The sequence below is a fragment of the Mobula birostris genome, chromosome 14 (assembly GCF_030028105.1).
Source record: "Mobula birostris isolate sMobBir1 chromosome 14, sMobBir1.hap1, whole genome shotgun sequence".
Classification (NCBI taxonomy): domain Eukaryota; kingdom Metazoa; phylum Chordata; class Chondrichthyes; order Myliobatiformes; family Myliobatidae; genus Mobula; species Mobula birostris.
Window position 1 is genome coordinate 18,929,030 of NC_092383.1, and position 23,706 is coordinate 18,952,735.

At 38.8% G+C, this 23,706-nt stretch overlaps 2 protein-coding genes across 2 annotated transcripts in view; one reads left to right on the top strand and one right to left on the bottom strand.

Annotated features, from left to right (window-relative positions):
• The window catches only part of myef2 (myelin expression factor 2), a 30,335-nt gene extending 9,601 nt beyond the window's left edge, over window positions 1-20,734 (top strand). Inside the window, exons 3-18 of the mRNA XM_072278173.1 lie at window positions 4,980-5,032; window positions 5,474-5,481; window positions 7,110-7,203; window positions 9,686-9,880; window positions 9,965-10,118; window positions 11,256-11,305; window positions 11,396-11,456; window positions 11,595-11,696; window positions 11,787-11,837; window positions 11,922-12,020; window positions 12,093-12,224; window positions 14,646-14,759; window positions 17,046-17,129; window positions 18,308-18,528; window positions 18,620-18,671; window positions 18,763-20,734. Of these exons, the coding sequence (XP_072134274.1) occupies window positions 4,980-5,032; window positions 5,474-5,481; window positions 7,110-7,203; window positions 9,686-9,880; window positions 9,965-10,118; window positions 11,256-11,305; window positions 11,396-11,456; window positions 11,595-11,696; window positions 11,787-11,837; window positions 11,922-12,020; window positions 12,093-12,224; window positions 14,646-14,759; window positions 17,046-17,129; window positions 18,308-18,528; window positions 18,620-18,671; window positions 18,763-18,926 (1,634 nt within the window). The 3' untranslated portion in view covers window positions 18,927-20,734. The remainder of the gene's footprint in view (window positions 1-4,979; window positions 5,033-5,473; window positions 5,482-7,109; window positions 7,204-9,685; window positions 9,881-9,964; window positions 10,119-11,255; window positions 11,306-11,395; window positions 11,457-11,594; window positions 11,697-11,786; window positions 11,838-11,921; window positions 12,021-12,092; window positions 12,225-14,645; window positions 14,760-17,045; window positions 17,130-18,307; window positions 18,529-18,619; window positions 18,672-18,762) is intronic.
• The window catches only part of slc24a5 (solute carrier family 24 member 5), a 54,201-nt gene continuing 51,206 nt past the window's right edge, over window positions 20,712-23,706 (bottom strand). Inside the window, exon 10 of the mRNA XM_072278172.1 lies at window positions 20,712-22,623. Within this exon, the coding sequence (XP_072134273.1) occupies window positions 22,307-22,623 (317 nt within the window). The 3' untranslated portion in view covers window positions 20,712-22,306. The remainder of the gene's footprint in view (window positions 22,624-23,706) is intronic.

Below are 23,706 nucleotides of genomic sequence, written 5' to 3' on the forward strand. Positions count from 1 at the left end.
AGAATGCACAGTAATTATGGGAAAGATTGAAAGGAAGAAAGCAAGAGGAAGACAGACAAATGATGATGGAGATAGCAGCCAGAGAACTGGAAATGAATACCAATGAATTGATGCACTTGACCCAAAACAGGTGTGTGTGGGCCATGGCAGTCAAAGCTCAAACTGGGCATGGCACCTGATGATGATGATGATGACTCTTAACTTTCCACAGATGTAATACTATATATTATCTACCAACTCACCCAATTTGTTGATTAACAAATTGGAGGATCACTTGTTTTCAATGAAGTCATAAGGATAAATATTCCCTCTCTCTGTAAGGTCCAGCAGTGTGGTAGATTTTCAACTGATCAAATCAAAATGAAGACAAAACATTCACGACAAGTCAGGGAAATTATAATAGAGAGGCACAGATCTGGGGAAGGATACAAAACCATCTCAAAGCACGGAATGTACCTCAGAGCTCAGTGCAGTCCACTGAAAAAGTGGATAAAGTATGAAACCACAGACACACTGCCTGGATCGGGCTGCCCATCTAAACTTAGTCATCAGAGAAGAATGGCACTTGAAAGAGAGGCACTTTGACACGAGCAGTCATTCTGAATGGGCTGCAGAAGTCAGTGTCTGCAACTGGAAATGAAGTTTATGGCTTCATAATCTCTAAGGCCTTGCACAAAAAAGGAGTATTCATGGAGGAGGATAAAGCTAAATAAAAAGTATATCCATGTCCAGTAATTTAAGAAGATACTGTAAAGATGTGGAAGAAGGGCTTGTGGTTGGGTGAGAGTAAATGGAACTTTTGGCCTCAACACTAAGCAGTACATGTGGTGTAAATCTAATGCTGCGCATCAGCCTTACTGTAAAGAATGGTGGAGGTAGCATCATGCTTTGAGGATGCTTTTCAGCAGCAAGGACTGGAAATCTGGTCAGGATTGATGGACATATGAAAGAGATCCTAGATAAAAACTTGCTAGCCTCCACCAGAAAGCTTAAACTAGAGAGGAAGTTTGTCTTTCAGCAGGACAATGACCCAAAGCACACTGCTAGAGCAATCATAGTGTGGCTTCATATGAAGAAAAATTTTCTCCTTGAGTGGCCCATCCAGAGTCCTGACATTAATGCAATTGATCATCTCTGGCAAGACCTCAAGATTCCTGTCCACTGCCGCACCCTAACACTAACCTGGCACACCTTGAGCAATTTTGCAAGGATTAATGGGCAAATCTTGCCCTATCACGTTGTGTAAAGCTAATAGGGGCGTATTCAAAAAAGACTACTAGCTGAAATAGCTGCGAAAGATGGTTCAACTAAGTACTGAGCAAAAGGGGATGAGTACATTTGAACTGCTGACATTTCAGTTTTTTAATTTTAAATTTTTCATATTTTGTACTTTTCCCTGTTTTGGGGATGTACTGTGAAAAAGAACCTGTGATTCACAGATAAAAATTCTCAGTTAAAATTGATTAAAATCCCTGGTTGTAATTCTCATTTACGTGAACAAAGGATTGGGGGCTGAATGCTTTTTTAAGGCACTGTAGGCTACGTGCAGGTAGATGTACAGTTTAAACTGGCATCATGGAAGCACAAAGGGTGTATTACTCAATGTTCTATGATGGCTTTTTTCATAATTTCATGGTAAGCATTTATACTGATTCCAGTATCCCTTCTATACTTCATGCACCCTTATAGTAGTTCTTGCCAGCAAAAGCTACTTGGTCTTTCTACCCATGTTGCTGATATCTGTATCAAATTTCAAGTTCTTGAGTGCTGCATTTATATGGCACAAACATGAGGGCTTTGGCCCATCATGTCTATGGCAATCTGCATCTGCCTATATTAGGACTGTATCCTACGCTTTGTGCTTGTCTAAATGCCTCAAATATAGCATGTGTGTCTAGTTCCACTACTGTGTTTAGTTGTGCCTTCCAGATATCCATCTTTATGTAAAGAAGAATATTTTCCTCTCAAACCCCCTTTAAACCTCCTCTCACCTTTAAACTCTGCCCTCATGTTTTCCCTATCACGAGAAAAAGATTCTGTCTACCCTAAGCTTCTTAAAATTTTACATTCACCCATCAGCTTTCCCCTCTCAGGGAAGAACAAATCCAGCCAATCCAATCACTCTGGTACAACCACATACTTCCTATAGTATGGTGCCCTAAATTCTGCACTGTGACAAGTGCCATCTCACCAGCGTTTTGGGGGTGGCATGTTAGTGTAACACTAGTACAGTGCCAGCGACCCAGGTTCAACTGTTAGGAGTTTATGCATTCTCCCTGTGACGTCAAGGATTTCCTCAGGGTATGGTGGTTTCCTCTCATGTGCCGAAGGTAAACAGATTAGGAGATTAATCGTTCACATGGATATAATTTGGGTAGTGTGGGCTCATTTGGTTGAAGGGCCTATTACATTGTTGTATTTCTAAATAAAAAAAAATAAATAACAACAGTACTTCTATATTCTCTGGTCTATGAAGGCAAATGTGCCAAGTGTCTTCACCACCCTATCTTTCAGGGAGCTGTGGACCAGAACCCAAGACTCATCTGTTCATCAATGTTCCTTAGCACCGCATTTCACTTCTGTAACAAAAATTATTTTAAAATTCATTGTGTTCTTTTCTCATTCAGCTCAGGGTATTTGCATGTACAATCACAAACAAACGGGATACTGGATATGTACTTAAGGCCACAAGAAAACACTTTATTAGAACTAGCAGAAATGCAATACAGAATGAAAAACACAAGCCTACAGTAGTAGCAGTACAGAAATCAAAATAGTACTTATCATCCACTAAACAAGCCGATCTCTGCAACGTCCAGTCTGAGCCACAAATCTCACAATCTTGCACACAGCCTGTTTTCTCTCTGTAACTGACTTGGCATCCACTAACCCTCTCAACGTACTTCGCCCTACGTTAGCACTTGCACTGGTCATGACCTAGTTTAAGACCAAAACACTTCCCCCCGTCCAAAAATTGTCCCTTTTTTTTTATACCCTTTAAGACTCCTTCAAAGTGTAACATAATTATCACCCCAGTACTTTTCCATCCCTTGGTGGTACCAGTTGCACCTCCTTAGCACTGAATGAGTTTCAGTCCAGACCCATAATTTAAGAAAACAGAGACAACCAGTCTGTGAGGAGGAAAACATTATTTATTATCTAATCTTGGTGATGTGCACTGGACTATTCAACAGTGACACCATTTTTTTATGGTATGTACCAAGGAGAAATCACAATTAACTCTTTCCTTACAACATCCCGTATGCATCACCTTGCACTTGTCAGTATTAATTCCATTTACCCATGCTCTACCCAGCTTTCTATCTAGTTTATAGTCTGCTACAGCCTGGTCTAAACTTCCTTGTGATCACTAACCCCACCAGCTTCTTTGTTTCCATTTAGAAGAATACAATAATTTTCTTCATTCGATGGCTAATTTTACAACAATCTTTCAGATTTGTGTTATGGATATTTCTGGAAATCAGATGCTTAAGTGAATAGTAATTTGCAAATTTAAGCTACTCAGGAAAGCTTCCTTTTATTTCTTCCTTCAACTGTTTAAAGCTATTTGTGCCCTTATTTTTGAATTGCATCTTTGCACTGTAAGCATATACCACATGTTAATTAAATGCATACAGCTGTTGACTGAACACCTAATCAAAGAAAGCATGGCATAAAGCTCATAAGATATTTTCCCTTACAGAATGATAATGGTTTCAAAACTTATTTTGTAAGTTGAGCGGTATTTGTAAATATTGTACTCTGTATCCAAGGTAGGTGATCTAATGTTATAAAAAGACTTAGTTACAGCTTGCTGCACAGAAGAACTTCTCTGTAGGGTGGTAAATAATTAAATCATTTTATTATGGATAAGTACTATAATATTTCAAATCAGTGCATATTTTGTGAAACCTATTGAGAGTGGTTGAATGACCAAGAGCAACTTGAGACTGATTAGTAGAGCTGTGTAAGCATGACAGAGACAAACCATCAGCATAAAGGCCTTCCAAATAAGGATTTGTTTTGTTCAGCATTCAATTGTATCATTTTGGTTTCAGTTCAGGCCTCGATGATTATTGAAGTCCTATAAGGGATAGTTGAGCATTGTAATTTATAAATACAGTGAAGTGAAATTTCCTTATTGTGCAAATGGCTTTCTGGGCTTTTTCTGGTGTAAGGAAATTGGAACTGGAAGAGAAAATATGGAAAATGACTGATGCTTGCCTTTATGTCATAGGGGAAAAAAGGAAGTTGTTTTGCATCCTTTCTCGACTTTTTAATTATGTTGGACTTTGGTTCCAAGTTTCTCTCTTGAACGCCTTTATTACTGAGCCAATAACTGAGCTTAAAATGCATTTGTGCTGAGAATAATGTCTGTAACTTTGATTTCTGCATCTGTTGTAAGGTGACACACAGTTCAATTGTGAAGCTCAATGTCTTGGATTTGGATTTGGATTTTATGCCATGATATGGCTGAATTATTGCTTTTGTGTGTTGTGCAATAAGCATTTTAATTGCAGTATTGTGTTTCTGTATTTGTGACTTAACACATCGAGGGTTGTAAGCTTTGTCACCTTAAAACAGTGTATTTTGACTGCCACAATGTTGGCATTGACAGGAAATGTAACTTGCTTTAGCAATGTCAGATTGTTTATTAAATGGTTGTAACAATGTCTGTTATTTGTTCACCAACCATATCATACAGGCCAAATCTGTTTAATTTGCTGCTATATGATGGAAAATGTTGTTCGAATTTGATTCGGATGATGCAGGTGACAAATCTTTGGGGCAAAAGTTGATTTCATTTTTTTTAAATTGTTATGCATTGTAATGATTAGGAGGTGTGCTGGTCTGGTGTTGATTGTTGGTGAATAATGGGTTGCTCCTCTGTAGTGTTGTTTAAGTGGCAACAGTGAAGTAAGTGTGTGGTCTTTTAAATGCATTGTTTTTGGTATTTCCCCTCTGTATATCTCATGTAGTTGGTGATGTTGTATACGTGGAACTCTTTAAGGATGCTGAAGGAAAGTCAAGGGTAAGTGGGAAAAATCTGCTTGGGGGTTCATAAGGTCCTCAGCAGTTTTAATTTTTACTTACTGATTAGCACAGGTAGCTCAAATTTTAAGGTGTTAGCAAGGATGCCCTTGTATTTATTGCCAACTCAGCTTTATGCTGGAGTTTGGTTGTGTTGAGTGGTTTAATCTGGAGGCCTGCAGTGGATATTTACACTTAATTGATTGGACTGGTGTTACTATAAACAAGTTGTAATGTATTGCTTTTACAGAACTGTAACCATAAAATATAGGAGGTAGTTGCAGCAAGAGTCTGTATTATGGAAAATATCATTTTTTAAAATCCTTTTTCCTACATGTAGTTAGATACAAAATAAAAGCAACATCTAGTAATCATATATGCTAAAATATTTTCTTTCTTTCCCCCTCCCCCCATATTTTTCATTACTTGTCATCTGAATCAGGGCTGTGGGTAAGTAGCTTGCTGTTCAATTGTTTGGCTGTCATGATGTTGTGTAGTTAAAATTTAACTTTTGTTTCCTGGTGTGCTAAGTATTCTCCCAAACCAACAGTGTAGAACTGTGCATTTGACCACTTTAGCTTTTCGCTAAATTCTAGGTATTCTATTTCATTGTTTTGGTGATCACTTTTATCTTGGCTTTCAAAGTGGTGGATGCACTATCAATTCTGATTGTGTAGCTTCACACCTATTTATGGTGTTCAATATGAGTGGGATCTGACTCATTAAAACTAGTTAAAATGATCCCAATGGCCAGCGAGTGGTCTCGGTGAGTCAATAATTTACACTGAGACTGCTGTTGAATATGAAGGTCTTGAGTGTCTAAACATGACAAGTGTGAATGTCACACATTCTGGGAATTTGGCCTTCTGGATGCCAAGTATTTATATTTTTACAACAGGTTACAATGTAGTAAACATCCAGGCATCCTGTGAAGAATACAACTGTTATTTTGTTGATAATATAAACTCATGTTTATCCTATTCATAAAAACATGAAATCCATTAACATTTGGAAAACCTGTTTGATACATTTACATAGTGCAGGTTGAGCAACACTGATCCAAAATGTTTGGGTGGTTGGGGGGTGGGGTGGTGGCAGAAGTGTTTCAGATTTCATATTTCTTTGGATTTTCGAATATTTGCATCTATATAATGAAATATGTTGGAGACGGGGCCCAAGTCTAAAGACATAATTGATTTACATCACATGAACAGTTTGTGTACAGTTGATGTAAAGCTCTCAGAATGAACAGTCCGCAGTTTGAGCACAGTCTGGCATGGTGGAACTGTGTCCTCCACACAGACTGTTGGAGTTGAATGACTGCCTCCCCCGACCATCTGTATTACCGGGTACCAGTACTGGCTTCATATCTGCCATCGATTTCAAGCTGCTGCCCATTCCGCAACGACTACGTTGGGGGAGGAAGTAGTTTTATATAGTATTTTTAATTGTATGCACGAAACAATTAGCTTCAATTTTCAGTTTGTCGTGATAGATCTTTGCTTGTTTCATAATCAGCATACCCCATTAAGTGGCATCTGTTCACTCTGATGCTGAGCATTCCACTCTTTCAATACACAATCGAGATCTCTTATTTTTTGCTTTATACAGTGTTTTTCTATTTTTCATTAACTTCTGCCCATTACATATGTGAGGTCACTTCTCTGGGAATCTTGTCAGCGCCTTGTGGAATCAATTCGTTTGTGACATCATGTCGGTGCTTAAAAAAAATTCTTATATCAGAGGTTTTCAGATTTTGGAATTTTGGTTAAGGGGTGCTCAATCTGTATTGTCAATTAAAATATATTGACTGTTCTTGCCCGTTGATCAGAATATTACTTGTATAATCTTAAGAAATCTGGCTTAATATATTTATGTAACTGCTGTCAAATCTTTTACTTGTAAATTGGAATTGTAAACGGTGGCTTAATTGAAAATGGGGAGGCTGCAGACTAACTAGAAGTTGTGCTATGGTATATCAGGCAAGCAAATTACTTGAATTGAATCCCATTAGAAGTTTAATTTGGTGATCTCTTCGATGCTCCCTTTTTAATCTATTTTCTGATTAAAATCTACAGTGTTGTGGAATTCAAATCAGAGGATTTAGTTTCAAAGGCTTTGGATGTTATGAACAAATATGATCTTGGTGGAAGACCGCTCACCATAAAAGAGGTGAGTAATATTTCTTGCCAAATCATTTGTATTTAAACAGCATTTTTAATCAGTGCTCAGCAAAGATACTTCACTGTTTATCAAATTTTGATACTAAGAAATTTTGGGCAGTTGAGCAAAGAATTGAGTTTTAGGGATTACTTGAAAGAGGAAAGAAAGATAGGAAGGTGTTAGGTACCATTTCAAAAACTTGGAGCTTTAACATCTGAACATATGGTCATCGGTAGTACAGCACTTAGATTTAGGGAAACTTAAGGCTGGCTTTGGAGTATTGGAGATCCTTGTGGGCTTTAGTGCCGAAGATTAGAGATCTTAAAGGCCAAATCCTTGGAAGGATTTGAAATTGAGGGTGCAAGTTATAAAATAGTCCAAATTGACTTCCAGTGAAGAATGAGCACAAAGGTGATGATGGATGAACAGGGCATGGGAAATGGTGGTTTGGACAACATCAGATTTTCTGAGACTAGAAAGGTGCATGCTGACCAAGTTGCTATGCTTTAAAGAGCAGTTCCAAACATCATGGCAAATTTAAAAATTGTTTGTGTAACTACTTTGTTTTTGCCAGATCAGAGAGGTTTTGACTCTAGGAACATCTAATAAGCAATTGGCTTTTTTTGTACAAAAGATTGAAGGATGACTTATTGGGTGTTAAAATTATTAATGCACTTGCTAGGGTAAATATAGAAATGTTTTATTTTGGAGTAGGTAAATAGTCAATAAAATCCAATAATCACTTTAGCCAAAACACAAATGAATTTTTACAGTATGGAACTTGTTTATTTGTGATGAATAACATGATAGAAGTGAGCAACAAGCAATGAAAATAAATACTTTTGGCCTTTTTGGATGTCAAGAGAAATCAGTTTTAATCTGTTCATTTGCAGTAATTACATATATAATTTAAATTTATAGAACTCTGAATACCATGGTAAATTCTTTGATTTAATCAAAAAAAGGTTAAGCAATTGTTAATTTGAAGGTTATATTTCTAGATCATTTTGAGTGTTAAAGCTATCAATTTAAATACAAAGTCTGAGAGTGAAAAGAACAACACTCATTCTATGTGAACTAAATTTTGTACCAACATTTAAATTCTTTACAAATTAGAAAAGAAATCCTTAATGAGAGAACTGCATTCATGTTCGAGAGTGGGGGAAAGAATGAAATTCTGCTAGCATTTTGTGAATTTAGGTTGCTACTTCAAAACTTGGTTGCCATGCTCATTTCATCGACTTACATGAACTATGGATAGAAATATTACGTGACGTATAATTTTGAGACTTTTCTAGGGCCTTTATCAGCTGTAAAATCTTTTCAGAGATTTTCAATCTCTACAACTTGTTTGTAGTATTATTTTTTATCAGCACAATTTGTCTCCTTTTGCACATTGGTCATTTGTCAACCTTCATTTATGTATAGTTTTTCATAAATTCTATAGTATTTATTTTACTGTAAATGCCTGCAAGAAAATGAATCTCAGGGTAGTATATTATAACACATATATACTTTGATAATATATTTACTTTGACAGTTCTTAAAGAAAATTCAGATTTGACTCTATCATAAAACATGGCAACAATTTAAATAGCATTGGGGAAAATGGGGGAAAGAACTTAAAATTTGTTTTCTTTATACAGTAATGTCAAGAACATACAGTACTTAATCACTTTCGACCTCAATTGAGATAGTTCACAGCCAGGTTTGAGGCCTTGTGCTTGAGAAGCAGTTAGACATGGCAACAGATTGCATAATTTGTGAGTGAGATGTACAGAGAGTCACAAGGCTTTATTGAAATTTTAATAAATTCTCACCTACTTTGACTTAGAATTTGGTTAAGAAAACAAATTTGACATCACCTTTGCAGTTATCTGAAGAAGTAATCTTTAAAATCTTAAAAAAATAGCGGACATGTATCAGGGATTCAAATATTTCAGAGATGGTGCAATATGATTATGCACAGCATGAAAAATATATCCAAATATAATTTTTATAGCAAAAACTCAGTCTGCATTAGTGAAAATTAGCATGCTGATTTGTTTTGTTGCATTGTACCCATTATAGAATTGCATTTGGATTTGTGGGTTAAGACTGTTTGATCCCAACTGCTGCATTCCATTGAATTTATCCTTTTTGTGAGGAGAACGATAGCTAATACCATTCAACCTGTGTTGAAGCGGGGGGGGGGAATGTGGAGCCTAACATTGACCCATTTTCTTTCAAAATTTTCACCAACTTACCATTTTGTCATTTCTATGCTTCCTTTGTTCATAGGTTCATTATTCTGACCACCTTTCAAACATCCGTCTTTTCAATTGAATAGTGGAAATGAATTTTGGCACCACAAAGTGATTATGTCTGTGTAACCCCTAAGTCAGTGTTCATTAGCACCACAGATGAAACATCAGAGCTGGCCTAATTTTTCTTGGAATATGCATTTAAACTTCCAAAAAAATGTTTTGACAGATGCTTTTATTTTGTGTAGGATGCTGATGGAGAGCATGCTCGCAGGGCTATGCAGCGTGCTGGGGGTGGTTCGTACCCTGGTGGATCCAGGCCGGATATTAGTTCACCAATTGTTAATTTGCCGCCTAATCTTGTCAACAATCCAAATATACCTCCTGAAGTCCTCACTGCGCTACAGGCTGGAAGACTTTTACCAACTGTGTTTGTTGCTAATGTAAGTGTTTCATTTCTTGGAAGACTAAGAAGAAATAGTAAAAATTAGTATGCTGTTTTGAACTCCCATTCTGTTTCTGTGTAGCTTGACTTCAAAGTGGGTTGGAAGAAATTGAAAGAAGTATTTTCCATGGCTGGGACTGTAAAACGTGCTGATATCAAAGAAGACAAAGATGGCAAGAGCCGCGGAATCGGGACTGTGATATTCGAACAGCCACTTGAGGCCGTTCAAGCTATTTGTATCCTTTTACTTACAGTTGTAGCTTTGGAATTTGGTTTACCAGTATTTTTTTTAAAGACTTTAAACCTCTGGAATTTAAGGAATGTTTTCAGTTGTCATTTTGATATTCAAACATATAGAGTGAAAATAGACTTAGGATATGCTGCAGCAGGGTCTCACTTACTTTCCTACATGATTGAGCTCTGATTTATTCACAAGGTTACTGCCAATGCTGCAGTTAACTGCATAGTGCACACAGCATTATCTCTGTTATCCACCAGGACAAATTTTTGTCATCTTCAACAATACAATTTGGGAATTAAACAAGGAGCAAATCCGTGTATGAGTTTGTCCACTTGGGTGTATGGAAATAAATTAGATTTATAGAGAAGGAGATCATTTAAAAACCATTTCACACAAGTAGATTAAGATATGAACTCTTACTGTTTTTATAATTATTCACTTTGTGGTTAATGATTATATTAGGAGCATAAGTCATAGCATTAAAATACCTGTACTATTAATTACTAAGGCTTTCATTGAATTTAATGGACAATTACTGTGTGAATGCATCAACTTCATGGAAATCACATGACAGTTTGAAGTAAGATGCTATTTGTGAAGCTAATGGCAGCGCAGTGCAAACTAGGCAGCAATTTTTTTACACTTATGATGTATACTGCATGATTACAGAATCATTGCATTCCCTCACAGGAGTATTTGGACAATTTCTATTTTGCTGCTGGCTGTTTTGTTAGTTACTGTCGATTACTTTGTTGTATGAAAATGAACTTCAGTTTTTAATCCTGAGAGTCCCAAGGTATTTTCAGTTTTTTTTAAAATTCCCTTTGCATTTGCTTCTGAGTTGTGGATCCAAGATCTTGTGCATGATGGGTATAAGGCACATGGAACTACATACTTAAAGCTACTAAATAGAAAATCTGAAAATAATAGCTTTAATAGACAAGATATAGAGACTTTGGTTCTTCCACAGTATTAAATTTAAACAAGTTAATTGACGTTTACATTCCAGTTTGCACACTTACTGGTTGTAGTTGGCATAATCCTTCGAAATTAAGTATGCCAGAAAGAGCTAAGAAATCCTTTATTCAGATTCGGAACTCTCTTCCTATTAGTTTTCTTAACTTGTTTATAGCTATGTTTAATGGACAGCTTTTGTTTGATAGACCAATGCATGTGAAAATGGTAAGATTTTTGTCTTGTTATTACAACAGCATACATACCTGAGAATCTTAGGTTTGCATTTCCTAACCAAATTCCTTCCTTTTCATAAAGGATGATAGGTCTGTTCCACATGATGACTTGCGTTCTGTTGACAAGAAGCCTCAATTGCCTCGTAAGTACAACACATGAAACCAAAAAAGTCTCATCTGTTTAGATGCTTGCCACAACAGTATAATTATGATCGAACTTGTGCTTTGCGTGATGATATACTAGTTAGTGGTTTCACGCCTGTTGTTTTGGTTGGATTCAGGTGGGCTTGGTGGTATTGGAATGGGACTTGGACCTGGAGGTCGACCAATTGCTGCAAATCAAATGACTATGAGTAATGCAGTGGGCAGCATGACAGCTGGAGGTATGAGACTTGTTTCTTACATAATTTTAAATGAGAGAGGAAAATTGCATATGATAAATTTAACCACTACACCCCTTGCATTTGTCTTAGGAATTGGAATAGATGGACCAGCCTATAGGGGAATGAACAGAATGAGTGGAGGTAAGTTTTGCTTGCTTATAAGCAAAGCTTTCACTGTTCTTTTTTTCTTTTTAATTATAAACCGTTTTCTTTCCATGCCTAAAGGAATGAGTGGTCCCATTGGTTTTAGCAGTGGAATGGACGTAATGAACAACTTGGGAAGCTTTGGTGATGGAGGCATGGGTAATCTGGGTCGAATGGCAGGTAATATTTTACTTACTGCTTTGAGGCTTTATCATGTGTGATTGGTTTGGTGACTTTGAATTCATATTGCAGGTATGAGCACAATGGAAGACTTCAGAGGAAATCTGGCCCCAGGACTGGGAAACATGGGAGGAGTGGGAGGCGGTATGAGTGCCATTGGCGGAATAAGCAGCAGTGTAGCTGCAATGGGAAGTACTATTGGAGGTAAACAGCTTTATCTTTCTGTCATAATACGTTCCATAACGCTGTAGTTATAGTCCATCTTCTGGATTTAACATATTTCAAATATGATCACACTACCTACTCTGAAAATTGCCTTTTGCAAAAGCTCCCTTCTGGAAAGTGCTGTAGGGCTATTAAAACAAAAACTTCATGCCATCTTAAATGTTCCTTGCCCAAACAGTTAATCTGGTCAATTTTTCTAATGGACCTCCCTCTCCTCCCCTCACCCCCCCCCCCCATCTACTACCCCCATCACTGCACTGTAAACACTTTAAATCAGTTTTTATAGTACTGTTAATATTTTAAATTCATGCTGGTATTTGTTTTTATGCACATTTCTTCCATATCTGTAATTTAACTTTTTTATATTTTTTATAAAATTCTGTATTATTTATAATTGTTGATTTTGTTGCATGTCGTGCCCTGACCAACACACCACAGCATATTCCTAACAGATGTAAATGTACCTTTATGGTGAATAATGTTGATGCTTGATTATTCATCTCCTTAGCGAGTTGTTCCTCATGGTTGAAATGTGAAAGATCTCCCAGATTCCATCAAATTATTTTTGTGACTTTAACTGAAGGAAGTGAACTGATCGGTTTTGGTGTCATTGATTGAATTTTGATGGAGAAATTAAACGTGCAAATCTATAACTTTGAAAACATTAGAATTTATTTTGAATCAGGTTTTTGCTTTGCCAAGCTTGAATATTGCCTTTTTATAGTCATAGTAGTCATACTTTATTGATCCCGGGGGAAATTGGTTTTCCTTACAGTTGCACCATAAATAATTAAATATTAATAGAACCATAAAATAGTTAAATAGTAATATATAAATTATGCCAGGAAATAAGTCCAGGACCAGCCTATTGGCTCAGGGTGTCTGACCCTCCAAGGGAGGAGTGGCCACAGGCAGGAATGACTTCCAATGACGCTCTGTGTTGCATCTCTGTGGAATGAGTCTGTTGCTGAATGTGCTCCTGTGCCCAACCAGTACATTATGTAGTGGATGGGAGACATTGTCCAAGATGGCATGCAACTTGGACAGCATCCTCTTTTCAGACACCACCATCAGAGAGTCCAGTTCCATCCCCACAACATCACTGGCCTTATGGATGAGTTTGTTGATCCTGTTGGTGTCTGCTACCCTCAGCCTGCTGCCCCAGCACAGAACAGCAAACATGATAGCATTGGCCACCACAGACTCGTAGAACATCCTCAGCATCGTCCAGCAGATGTTAAAGGACCTCAGTCTCCTCAGGAAATAGAGATGGCCCTGACCCTTCTTGTAGACAGCCTCAGTGTTCTTTGACCAGTCCAGTTTATTGTCAATTCATATCCCCAGGTATTTGTAATCCTCCACCGTGTCCACGCTGACCCCCGGATGGAAACGGGTCACCAGTACCTTAGTTCTCCTCATGTCTACCACCAGCTCCTTAGTCTTTTTCACATTAAGCTGCAGATAATTCTGCTCACACCATGTGACAAAGTTTCCTACCGTGGCCCTGTACTCAGCCTCATCTCCCTTGCTGATGCATCCAACTATGGCAGAGTCATCAGAAAACTTCTGAAGATGACAAGACTCTGTGCAGTAGTTGAAGTCCAAGGTGTAAATGGTGAAAAGAAAAGGAGACAAGACAGTCCCCTGTGGAGCCCCAGTGCTGCTGATCACTCTGTCGGACACGCAGTGTTGCAAGCACACGTACTGTGGTCTGCCAGTCAGGTAATCAAGAATCCATGACACCAGGAAAGCATCCACCTGCATCGCTGTCAGCTTCTCCCCCAGCAGAGCAGGGTGGATGGTGTTGAACACACTGGAGAAGTCAAAAAACATGACCCTCACAGTGCTCGCTGGCTTGTCCAGGTGGGCGTAGACACGGTTCAGCAGGTAGACGATGGCATCCTCAACTCCTAGTCGGGGCTGGTAGGCGAACTGGAGGGGATCTAAGTGTGGCCTGACCATAGGCCGGAGCAGTTCCAGAACAAGTCTCTCCAGGGTCTTCATGATGTGGGAGGTCAATGCCACCAGTCTGTAGTCATTGAGGCCGCTGGGGCGCGGCGTCTCCGGCACAGGGACGAGGCAGGACGTCTTCCACAGCACAGGAACCCTCCAGAGCCTCAGGCTCAGGTTGAAGACATGGCGAAGTACTCCACATAGCTGAGGGGCACGGGCTTTGAGCACTCTGGTACTGACACCATCCGGACCTGCAGCCTTGCTTGGGTTGAGACGTTTCAGCTGTCTTCTCACCTGTTCAGCTGTGAAACCCACCATGGTGGTTTCGTGTGGGGAAGGGGTATAGAATGAGAGCAGGGTGGGGGACTATGAGGATGGGTAGGAGGGGAGAGTGGAATATGTGTTGGTTGGGGGCCGACAACGGATGTGGTTTTATTTTTGTTGCAGATGTGTATCGCGCAGGAATGGCATCTTCTGGTATGGGAGGTAGTTTTGATCAAGAATTTGGAAGAAGTGAAATGCCTATGAAACGTGGTTTTGGCGATTCATTTAGTGGAATGGGTAAGAAAGGAAAAAACAACTTGATACATGATGTGGATCTTGAAAGATGAGCAACTCAGCAAGACAGACAGCACCTCTGGAGGGGAATAAACAGTTGATGTTTTGGGCCAAGACCCTTCTTCAAATTTGTGACATTCATGACTTCATTCATGGATCCTGATGAGGGGTCTCGACTTGAAACCGACTTTTTTTTTTGCCCGCCGTAGATGCTGCCTGACTTTGAGTTCCTCCAGCATTTTGTGTGTGTGTTGCTGAAGATTTACAACATCTGCAGAATCTCTTGTATTATGAATAACCAGTGTGGTGTGTTCTGCGTCCTAGTATTAACAATACTCATGTTGCTGAATTCATCAGTCTTTAGAATAAAAATGACTATCACTGATAGGTTAAAATGCATTTAATTGCAAAACCCTGTAAAAATAAAACTAAAAATTTTGTTTATATATTCAATTCTCCCTGCTTTCCTCCTCTTGGTGCACTAATTGGTGAAGCTGTATACTTCCCTCATTCTGCTAATCACCTTTGGAGTGGATTTTTTTTTCACCCATGCCATCTGCTTATGCCGATGCAACACACATCAAAGTTGCTGGTGAACGCAGCAGGCCAGGCAGCATCTCTAGGAAGAGGTGCAGTCGACGTTTCAGGCCGAGACCCTTCGTCAGGACTAACTGAAGGAAGAGTGAGTAAGGAATTTGAAAGGGGGAGGGGGAGATCCAAAATGATAGGAGAAGACAGGAGGGGGAGGGATGGAGCCAAGAGCTGGACAGGTGATTGGCAAAAGGGGATACGAGAGGATCATGGGACAGGAGGTCCGGGAAGAAAGACAAGGGGGCGGGGGGAACCCAGAGGATGGGCAAGAGGTATATTCAGAGGGACAGAGGGAGAAAAAGGAGAGTGAGAGAAAGAATGTGTGCATAAAAATAAGTAACAGATGGGGTACGAGGGGGAGATGGGACCTAGCGGAAGTTAGAGAAGTCGATGTTCATGCCATCAGGTTGGAGGCTACCCGGACGGGATATAAGGTGTTGTTCCTCCAACCTGAGTGTGGCTTCATCTTTACAGTAGAGGAGGCCGTGGATAGACATGTCAGAATGGGAATGGGATGTGGAATTAAAATGTGTGGCCACTGGGAGATCCTGCTTTCTCTGGCGGACAGAGCATAGATGTTCAGCAAAGCGGTCTCCCAGTCTGCGTCGGGTCTCGCCAATATATAAAAGGCCACATCGGGAGCACCGGACGCAGTATATCACCCCAGTCGACTCACAGGTGAAGTGTTGCCTCACCTGGAAGGACTGTTTGGGGCCCTGAATGGTGGTAAGGGAGGAAGTGTAAGGGCATGTGTAGCACTTGTTCCGCTTACACGGATAAGTGCCAGGAGGGAGATCAGTGGGGAGGGATGGGGGGGATGAATGGACAAGGGAGTTGTGTAGGGAGCGATCCCTGCAGAATGCAGAGAGAGCGGGGGAGGGAAAGATGTGCTTAGTGGTGGGATCCCGTTGGAGGTGGCGGAAGTTATGGAGAATAATATGTTGGACCCGGAGGCTGGTGGGGTGGTAGGTGAGGACCAGGGGAACCCTATTCCTCGTGGGGTGGCGGGAGGATGGAGTGAGAGCAGATGTACGTGAAATGGGGGAGATGCGTTTAAGAGCAGAGTTGATAGTGACCTCCTGTCCCATGATCCTCTCGTATCCCCTTTTGCCAATCACCTGTCCAGCTCTTGGCTCCATCCCTTCCCCTCCTGTCTTCTCCTATCATTTTGGATCTCCCCCTCCCCCTCCAACTTTCAAATCCCTTACTCACTCTTCCTTCAGTTAGTTCTGACGAAGGGTCTCGGCCTGAAACGTCGACTGCACCTCTTCCTAGAGATGCTGCCTGGCCTGCTGCGTTCACCAGCAACTTCGATGTGTGTTGCTTGAATTTCCAGCATCTGCAGAATTCCTGTTGTTTGCTTATGCCGATGAAAGGTTTCAAGCAAGTGTCCCATGGGGGAGATACTCTGCACAATTTGGTAGAATTCATCTGTAGCATATTTAGAGAGGTTTGCTTTTGCTCAAAGGCTTATAACTGAAGTACCTCATGTAAAGCAATCATCCTTGCTTTTCTGATTTAATTGTAATAACACTTATCACTTTAATTTTTTTGAGTGGAGATAATTGTGAATATTTGCCTAATTGGTTGGCCTGATGATAAATCTGTTCATTGTTCAGAATTAAATTGGAAAATTTTGCTGTTTGAATGTGTTGTTCATAATTGGCAAACATTTCTTTTCATTCCCTTTTTGTTTAGGAGGTGGAATAGGTGGAGGTATCGGAGGAAGCATGGGAGGTGGAATGGGGGCCACTGGTATGGGCGTAATTGCTTCTGCATTAGGTAGGTTAATGTATTGGTTCAAATGCTTAAGCCTTAATCCTTCAAACCTGAAATTCAAAGATGGATAATCAAGAAATTTTTCGCTTTATTTCTTATGAGAACTTGCCTGTTTTGATGTCAGTCATGTCAGTGTATTGCTGAACACATGATACTGAAGGTTGCAATTTAGAATCTGTTGGTAAGAGGTGCAGAGGTGCGCTTTCATGCGAATGGAGACAAAAACGTTGGGGACAGTTCCGAGAATTCATTGCACAGTGGCAATTTTTTATAAAGCCTTTGTTTTCACTGTTCAGAATATCCTGCATAGTAATCTTGCTTTTGTGAATTAATCTAGATGTGGGCCATAATGGACTTCAGTGCTGGGCAACAAAAGTGACTGATATTGTCACATTGGAAATGCTGGAGCCTGTTGGAGAAAATGAAACTCTCTTGTTGCTGTTGTATCCCAAAGTATTTATAGATTTTTTTAAAAAACTAGTTCTTTCTTTAGGATAAACCCCACTCAGTCAGCAGGAAGGTGTTTTTTAAAGGCATAGTTGAACTCTTTTCAGTATTTCAGGTTTATTAGTCTATCCCCCCCCCCCCCCCCAAGGGAATGGCAGACAGGAGATAAGTTTAACTTTATTTTCTGAAAATTGGCACTCACAACAAATCCCTGCTCCTGATTGTACTGCAATGAAGGTGTATGTTTAAGTTAGAAGTGAGGGCCAAACCCTTGGGCTTCTCACTCAGAAGCACACATTTTAGACCTGATAGAAGTTTATAGTCTATAAATTCATGAGGGGAAATGGAAGGGTGGGTGGATGGTCAGAGTCTCTTTCATTGAGTAAAAACGTCAAATACTAGAGCCCCCACCCTTTAAGGATGATGTCCAGGGCTTTACACAGTGGTATGTGCCTGGAATGTGATGCCAGAGATGATGGTAGAGACAGACATAATATTGATCTTTAAATGAAAATAGAGGGAAATGGATCCTGTGCAGTCAAATGGGATTCGTTCTATTTGGTACCATGGTCAACATAGACATTGTGTACCAAAAGGTCTGCTCTTTTGCTCTACCATTCCATGTTCTAATTTTATCTCTGTCCTACAACTGAAAGTAGGAACTTGATATCTTGTATTTGAAATTGTAAAACCTGCTACTGATTAGCATTTTCTTCTTAATCTGAATATCATAGGTGCTGGCATGGCTGCTATGAATAGCATGGCTGGAGGCATGGCAATGGCTATGGATCGTATGGGTTCCAGTCTCGATCGAATGGGAACAGGAATGGTAGGTGGGATCGACAGGAGCATGGATAATGATCGTGGATTTGGAAGTATGAATACTGGAACAGCAGGAAGCGGTTTAAGAGACGGTGGAAGTAGTTTTCGAGGCTGTCAGATTTTTGCAAGAAATGTAAGTTGCTTTTTTTCTTTCATTAAAACTTTTGCATCTTGAAAATGGTCCACAAATAATAATCATTAAAAAAAAACTTGTTATTTTTCAGCTTCCATATGACCTGACATGGCAGAAGCTAAAGGAGAAGTTTAGTCAATGTGGTGAGTGTTTAAACACAAGTCTTGTTATTCTGACCTAATGTTGCAGCTGGCAGCATGGAAAAGTAATTTTTCTTCATGTATTGCCTTTTAGGTCACGTAATGTTTGCTGAAATAAAAATGGAAAATGGCAAGTCCAAGGGTTGTGGGATTGTACGCTTTGATTCTCCAGAAGTGGCAGAGAAAGCGTGCAGAATGATGAACGGCACAAAAATTAATGGGAGAGAGATAGATGTGCGCATGGATCGTAATGCGTGAATGAAGACTGATGTGTACAGAAAGATACAGCATGTTTGATTAGCCTTATTGTTTTGCTGCGTTTTGTACTGAAGTGATTTCCAACAGCTTTAGTGGAAGCTTACATGTTATGTGAGTTATCATGCAATATTGAAAGATTGCCAACTTAAACTGGATATCGACTTGTACGTTTATGTAATTTTTGTTATCAGACTGAGTTTTTTATGTATATAGTAATTTAGGTAACATATTGTTCACTTCTGTTTGAATGGATAAACTTTTTAATAAAATGTTGTCCAATGGATTTTGTTTACAATGTCATGAAAAGAAGTGAGCTTTTGTAAAACCACCACTTGAAAAACGGAGTGAAAGCCTTTATACTATCCTGTGCAAAATTCTTAGCCACATATGTGTAGCTAGTGTGGCTAAGACTTTTCCACAGTGCCATATTTGTCAACATAGGGCATGAGCAAATTTGTAAATCTGGGAATGGCAAGGGCGGATCACTGCAGGAGGGGTGAGACAGGTAGCAGAGAAGGAGTGCTGGGTCAGAAATGGGGGTGGCACGGGTGACACCAAGCAAGGTTATATAATTCCAACATTTGGTTTATTGATCATTACAGAATGTCTCTCTGGTGCATCCTCTCTCCCTGCCCCTTTCCCACTCTCAGTCCACAATTGAGACCCATAGTAAAATCAGGTAGGTCACTCACATAGGTCATGAAATTTGTTGTTTTTTTTGGCGGCAGCAGTACAGTGCAATACATAAAATTACCACAGTACTGTGCAATTTCTTAGGCATCCTCGTTACATATATGTGCATAAAACCTTTGCACAGATCTGTACAATTCCTTCTATTTTTGTTGAAGCACCATTTCTTAATCTTCAATAATGTAACTAATTTTGTGCTGTTGGTCTGGTCTGTACACCACATTTATTACCTTTATTCCCGTAAAACCATGAAATTACAGTTTGGTGCTCTACAAACTGAATACTGTGTATTTCATTGCAGCATCAAATTTTTTGTTATTGTAACAACATTGCTGTAATTTAGTGAAAACCTTGCAATGTCTTTGAAGTATTATTTAGTAGGAATATAGTTTTCTTTTTACTTAAGTCCACTAAGAATATTTTAATTCAAAAAGATCTTTTCCTATTCAATCTCACAAACTTGAAATGCATATTTGACTGTAACCTGTGCTGGATGAACAAAGGGATCTTGTAACACAGCATCTGATCGAATTTGAGGGGAGTAACACATTTTTAATAATAGCTTGTATATGTCAATGGTAAGTACAGTATAAGAGTTTAGAGCTTAAGTATGCCTAAAAATACTTGGAAACTTTCAGTGGGTACTTGGGAGTTAATATAGGTACTTAAAGTATTTTTGCTCTATTGCTTGTTTGCTTCTAGGAAAGACTGCTCACTTTGAACTTTATCAGCTTATCTCTAGAGTACAGTACTGAGTTTATCGTTTCATGGAAAATGGAACCAATGGAACGGTTCCCATAATTAAAGATCTTGTATTTTTGTTATCCTACTTTGACGAACTTGCCTATTTGACGAATTAGCCTTTCAAATTCAGGTTAACTTCTAGCGCTCAGCACCTGATGTGATTTTGTTGTAGGCTGTCTTCTAATCTCTTGTGCCAAGTATATTAAACCAATTGTCCCAATAATAAAATTTAAGGAACAATATTCTGCTGATGCCATGAATGGTGCTTAAATCTGGAGAGTGCAAATCATAAAGTTGGGTAAGTTCTTTAATTTTTTTTAAAAAAGTTTCAAGTGTGTTATGTAACCCAAGTTATTTAGGCTGTAAAATAACAAATATGAAATAAATAACCTGATCATCTCCTTGTATATAATTGGCTTTTACTTTGTTGGGAATGTTAAAATCTTTAAAAGACTTAAAAACATTTAACAGTGAAATTGGTTGACACATAATACATAATAGAAACTACTACCATCACTGACAGTGATTTTAAAATTGCACATGGTTGGGCAGTTTTCTAAAAGTTATGCACCATATCTGAAAATTCCTAGTGTACCTCAAATTTATTTAATTTACAGTACATCCATTTGGGCTAGAGCCAGCCTGTGCAAGGTTTAAACAACTTTCATTTAACTTCTAAAACTTTTCTCAGGTCCTTCACAGAAATGACATGAAACAAACTGACCCACAGTTACACGAACAATGTCGGATTGCCATTGGAGATGCTGCAAAAGAAATCCAGAAATTTGGCATTGTGCCGGTTTCTGGTAAAGGAAGATTGCTCAAGAAATTGGAAGGAGGAACAGATTATTTTAGGTGTGAGAATGATTTAGGAGAATGAGGATTAAATGAGTTTGTCAGCAAAGAGGCATTATAGATTATTACACAGTGCCTGTCAGTGTTAGAATAAAAGGTTGTTTATGGAATGTAGGGGGATGGCAGGACTATTGGAGAGGTCAGTTGGGTGAGGCACGAGTTTAGATCCGCAGTATTACACATTGGAATAAAAATTTATGGTGGGGTCCAGTGCAGTTTGAAGCTCAATATTACAAACGTGCAGCTCAGGCTAAGTAGCAAGCCAGAGGGTTGAAATTCGTTTGTAGCAGTAATAGTAACCAACTTTTCAGAGTCCCCTGGTGGTAGATTTAGCTCATCCAAGGCAAGAGCAATAGTGAGCGAAATCAATGCTGTTTTGGCATTGAGAATTGATGTTTGAGAATAAGGGTAGCATGTAGCAAAAATGGGTGGAAGAAGTGATTACAATATTATCTGGAAGAGTAAGACTATATCAAAGTGAAAGCAGATGCAATTGAGCTGGACAAACGAGGTGGGAGGTCTGGTTTAGCAAGGATGCAACTTCAACAGAAGAAAATAGATGAGCAATGGTACACTGTGGTTAGAAGTTATAACTTTAGAGTCATAATTGGATGCAAACGTTTGAGAAGTATTTTAGGACTGGGATTTGGAAGAATGGTTAGTGGAAGATAGGGGTGGTAGTTCAAAGACATTGCAGTTGAGTTCAATGGAATAAGTGCATATTTGAAAGAATATTGAAATTAACTAATTCTCCATTTTAAATTCACCTCAGCATTGGCAAGAGTGTCCGTAACTCTAAGAAGGCATTCTCCACCTCTAAACACTTACTTCTAAAGCCTCCCTTTAACCAAAGACTTTGGTCCTCTTTCCTGGTGATTAAGTGCCATTTTTGTTCATACTTGCAATAAACATGGCATGGAAAATAATTCTTGAAGCTGGTACTTTCCTGCTACACCATGCTATTGCAGCAGTTTTGGACTCTGGAAATCGATACCCAATTAAAAGGTCCAAATGTGTGGGGTGAAGTTTTGGTGGTGGGAAGTTTTTGATAGAAAGCATGTAATGTCAATTGTACCTTGATTGTAGCTCAATTAATTGCATGTCCTGGCAAGAACATTGCCTAGTATTCCTAGCCCATTTAGAACTGAGATAATGAGAAAAATGAAATAAGCAAAAAGACAGCTTGCTCCAAGTTTCTTATCCAGTTTCCATCCATTAATATGAGTTGCTGCAAATATGAACATGATAGAGAGGAGAAGAGAAGCTGTTGTGTAGATCATGCCACTGCTATTGACTTCTACAGGCGATAAATCAACAAATACAGTTTTAACAAACCAAGGTACACCTAAACAGAGAAGATCAAATACATTGGAGCCCACAATGTTCGACATAGCCATATCTCCTTTACCTGGGGGTAAGGAGGAGAAAACTTTATTCATTATAGTGAATGCAATAAGATTTAAAATTTTCTTATGTGCAGCACATGTAATTTCAAAAATCTTAGTGTAATCAGATAAATTGCTAAAATGAAGAAGCTTTTTAATAAACTTATGATTCTGTAGAAGATAATTTGAAAAGGATGGACAAGTAGAATAACAGTAACTGAGCAGGGGGTCAAGTTGGTAGTTATGGAGCAGATACGGCTTGGATTCTTGACTTGGTCGGATTGGATATGGAACAAGGTAGCAAACAATAGCTGGCTGCTCGGTGGAAAAGGTGATAACAGCTGCCACGCTGTCTTTCAGTATACTGATTGTGAATTTCATACTGTAATTACTGAATATATTAAAACCTATTTAAGAAAAATGAAATTGCAGAAGTCTGGATATTAACTATAGTTTTCTCAAGTTTAAAAATCAATAAAGTTTCTTGACCTGTTTTCATAACATTGAACCAGATGGGGCTAGATTAGTTCTATGACATGAATATAGCTGCGTTGAAAGGATTTGTGTACCACTTGTATCATAGTGTAGAACTTGCTAATGATTGCCAGACTGAAAAGTGACACATCTGGTTTTTTTTTTAAAGTTCAAATACCAAGAAAATGGGAGTAATTCATAATAATTCAGATAAGAATTTAAAAGCTATCCAAGTAATTATGGTGTGGCTTAAATTGGAAGTGAATGACATAGAGTCAGTGAGGGAGTTCTGTATCTTAGGTGCAGAAGTACGAGTATGAAGCACTTTACATTTAATATTCTAGAACCTATGTAGTTGCATTAGGCAGAGCTTTGCTGAAACTTTGTATTTCCAGCAGAACAGTTAGTAAATACATTGATCTATTATTCCTATGTCCGGTTAACAAAAATAATCCATGTAGTCTTTTGGTACTAGGTCATAAGGAAACCTTCAAAGATGAAAAGTGAATTTATGATTAATGTTTTTATTTTTCTTCAAGGTTTCTTCAGCCTTTGTGCTGCAAACATGTCACACACAAAAAAAAAAAGTTTTAAATGAAATAATTAGCCTTTCAACAGTAACAGTCAAGACG